We start from the raw sequence: 3,832 nt of genomic DNA on the forward strand, positions 1-3,832 counted from the left end.
GGTGCCACCTCTTCACTCCCAATTCCCTCCACCTTTCCCCGACCCGCCTCCTCGAAGCCGGACCCGCGGCGGCCCGCCCCTCCCCCACGCCCGGGACCGGGAACTGCGGGTGCGCGGGGCGGGAGTCGGGCGGGCTTAGGCGCGGCCGACACGTGGGGAGGGAGGCCGCGGACCAGGAGGCGGGCCCGGAGTGGGTGTGGGTGTGTCCGTGCGTGGGAGCAACCAACCCCAGCCTCCTCCGAGGCGCCAAGTTTCCGCACGGCTCGTTGGGCCCGGGCGGTCGGAAATCAGTCCCCACGCCCCGGACCCCCTCCTGGAGGGACAACAAACACCGTCGCCGCCTGCGCCGCCCTGCGCCCCCGTGCCTGCTCGCGCGTCACCCCCGCCCCGGCGCGGTGGTAGGGCCCGGCGCGACGTCACCCATTGTTTACAAATCAACCGGAGCCGGCAGGATTCCGGCTCCCGCGGCTGCAGGCGCGCGGCTGGAGTGCTTGGCGGGCTCCGGCTTCCGCGTCCGCCCCAGCTCCGACTTCGCCTGCAGCTCCGCGCCCGCGGGCAACCAGGCCCCCAGCGACGCCCGCACAGCTCCGGGTGCCAGGACGGGGGGCCATGCCGTGCCGGAGGGAGGAGGAAGAGGAAGCCGGCGAGGAGGCGGAGGGGGAGGAAGAGGAGGACAGCTTCCTCCTGCTGCAGCAGTCGGTGACGCTGGGCAGCTCGGGCGAGGTGGACCGGCTGGTGGCCCAGATCGGCGAGACGCTGCAGCTGGACGCGGCGCAGGATAGCCCGGCTTCGCCGTGCGCGCCCCCGGGGGCGCAGCTGCGGGCCCCGGGGCCTCTGGCTGCGGCGGTGCAGGCGGACAAGGCCCGGCCCCCGGCGGTGCCGCTGCTGCTGTCGCCCGCGTCGGCTGAGACGGTGGGCCCGGCGCCCTCTGGGGCCCTGCGCTGCGCCCTAGGGGACCGCGGCCGCGTGCGGGGACGCGCTGCGCCCTACTGCGTGGCCGAGTTCGCCGCAGGCCCCAGCGCGCTGCCGGGGCCGTGCCGGCGAGGATGGCTCAGGGACGCGGTCACCTCCCGCCGCCTGCAGCAGCGCCGATGGACCCCAGCCGGGGCACGCGCCGGCGACGACGACCCGCATCGGCTCCTCCAGCAGCTTGTGCTCTCGGGAAACCTCATCAAGGAAGCCGTGCGGAGACTCCAACGAGCCGTCGCCGCGGTTGCAGCCACGGGCCCCGCAAGCGCCCCTGGGCCCGGGGGAGGCCGCAGCGGACCTGACCCCATTACCCTGCAGCCCTCAGGCTCCTTGCTCTGATCCAGGCCTCCTGGAGGAGGAAGTGGAGGCCGCTGCGTAGACCCAACAGCGTCCAGTTCCTCCTAACTCTGAGCTGAAGCCGGCGTCGCCAGCCTGGGAGCGACCACTTTGGCTGCGGGGAGGCGCGTGGGGAGAGATCTCAACCCGAGAAGTTACCAGCCGCGGCGAGGCCGTCGGAGAATACTTAAGCGTGGAGAAATGTATGCGCCAGGGTGCATCCGTGGGGCATGAGAATTTCCCGGGCCATCCAAGCCCAAGGACCTGGGATAAACTGGGAGAACTATGGCAGCTACTTGCATCGACTTGTACCTCACTTAGCCCTTGGGGGCGTCGTGAGCTTGGATTGTTTAAGGAGGGCTCAGGGGCAGGAATCGCGATGGCTTTATAACAATACTTGAAAACTAACGACACGCATACATTTTCTTATTTTCCGGTGGAGGAGCTTAGTGAAAGTGGTGCTACAATTGCTGTGCAAAGAAATTCCAGAGGGGAGAAGAATGTAAAAGTTTGGTGGTGGGTGGGTTGGCATTGCCCCTTTCTCCCACCGATTCGGTGGCTGGTGAAGGTGGGAGATGTGAACTCCAATTAAGGGACTGGAGGGAGGTGAAGAATTTTGCAGGTGGGAGAGTTGGATTTGAATGTGGACTTGTAAATGACTTGACCTTGCCACCTGTGATCAAGGTCACGGTTTGCTGTGGGGTTCCTGGGAGAGCTTACTCACCCCGGAGTCTTTTCTTTCTCTTGCTCCAAGAGGAGCCCTGTTGGTGCTTTACCACCGCTTGGAGTCTCCCGAGTTCACAAACAGGCAGAGAGGGACGTGTAGGGAGAGTTCTTTCCTGTTTTCTGTGCTTTCCTTTTTCAGGACTCGCGGAAGGCCACTCATGGCCATGCCAGGAGCTTTCTCAGAAACAGTCATAAACAATCTTTTGAGTCTCTTTCCTGTCCTCCCAGCAGAGCTTTCTTATTCCACCCTTTCTGGTGTCTGTCTATAGGAATGCATGAGAGACCCTGGACGTTTTTCTGCTCTCTTCTGGCCCTCCATGGAGCCATGGGCCTCGGCCTCGGCGGTTCCTCACCCGCACAATTTATTTCCTCTTCGCGTGCCAGCCCTTCTTTTGTGTCTGAAACCGGTTTTAAAATGTGACTCTCCCAGAGGAGAAGCCGCTGGCTGTACCCTTGTGAAACTTGACGGCGCTTTTGTAAGGTGCCACCCCCAAACTTTAAGGTAGCTAAACCAATTTTTAAAAGATTCAATGGCTTATTCATCCTCCAGATGTAGCTATTGATGTACACTTCGCAACGGAGTGTCTGAAATTGTGGTGGTCCTGATTTATAGGATTTCATAATTAAAATGTCTGCTGAATAAATTTGGTTTTTGTTTTGGAGCACGGTTTGGCATTTTGGTGGAAGGTGGGAGAGGGGCAGAAAAGCATATAGGGGTGTGCTTAATAATAAAGAGGGCACTTGGGCTAAACAGGGGGACCTGGACAAATGGTTTGGGCCAATGCTGATGGGCACAGAATCCTAGTAGAGCCACAGTACTTGAGTGCTTCTAAGTTTTTGTTCCACAAGATCAGAAAATTAAGTCCAGGTTTTTAGAAGCTGCAAGATGGGCTTCCACTCCCTTTGTGGAAAGACAGTGTATTCTAGAAATGCTTTCTGGGCTGGAGAGCAAAGAGGTGCCGTGGTGGAGGGAGGTGGGTTTTCATCTGGACGTTTTTGTGCAAAATGGGTAGGGCACAGGCGAAGCCAGCCTGCTTTCCCCTTTGAGACTGACCTAGTCTTGAGCTATGGCCTTGGGAGAGAAACACAGGGTTTTACAGCAGTGTATTTAGTAGTTGTAAAATGGCTTGGTTTGAGCACTCGGGTTAGATTTGACTGAAGTAGCCCTCCTCCTCTCCTCATTCTCTCTCTGCCCTGTCTTCCCAGGCATAGAGCCCTTGCTGAATCCCTTCCTAGTTCCTGCCTTGCCCTTTTCTCTTTTTAATTTAATTTTATTATTTTGAGATGTAACCTGTAACCGAGGTTGGAGTGCAGTGGCACAGTCTTGGCTCACTGCAGCCTCAACCTCCTGGGCTCAAACAGTCCTCCCACCTCAACCTCCTGAGTAGCTGGGACTACAGGCTCAAACCACCATGCCAGGCTAATTTTTTATATTTTTAGTAGAGATGTGGTCTCACTGTGTTGCCCAGGCTGGTCTTGAACTCTTGAGCTCAAGTGATCTGCCCTCCTCAACCTCCCAAAGTGCTGAGAGTAAAGGCGTGAACCACCACACCTGGCCCCTGCCTTGCCCCTTCCTTGCCCAGATCTACTAACCAGCCCCCAGGGAACCTCTCCTGCTCAGCACACTCCCAAGGCTGGGGCTGCAGAGGAAGGCTGATGCTCAGTTGACTCAGCCCTTTCTGCTCACCAGCTGTGTCATGGTGGGCAAGTCACGACTCTGAGTTTTTCCCTTGTGATTTGTAAAACAATAGTACTTAATAGGGGAGTTGGAAGGGTTAAATGAGGACTTGAAGGGGAGACT

The 3,832-nt window shown here is 58.8% G+C and overlaps 1 protein-coding gene across 1 annotated transcript; it reads left to right on the forward strand.

Annotated features, from left to right (window-relative positions):
* Positions 1-451: 451 nt before the first annotated feature.
* FRAT2 (FRAT regulator of WNT signaling pathway 2) lies at positions 452-2,693 on the forward strand. The gene has a single exon (XM_032135298.2). The coding sequence runs from the start codon at positions 610-612 to the stop codon at positions 1,306-1,308; it is 699 nt and encodes a 232-aa protein (XP_031991189.1). The 5' UTR covers positions 452-609; the 3' UTR covers positions 1,309-2,693.
* Positions 2,694-3,832: the final 1,139 nt, after the last annotated feature.

This window comes from Hylobates moloch, unplaced genomic scaffold (assembly GCF_009828535.3).
Source record: "Hylobates moloch isolate HMO894 unplaced genomic scaffold, HMol_V3 SCAFFOLD_3, whole genome shotgun sequence".
Classification (NCBI taxonomy): domain Eukaryota; kingdom Metazoa; phylum Chordata; class Mammalia; order Primates; family Hylobatidae; genus Hylobates; species Hylobates moloch.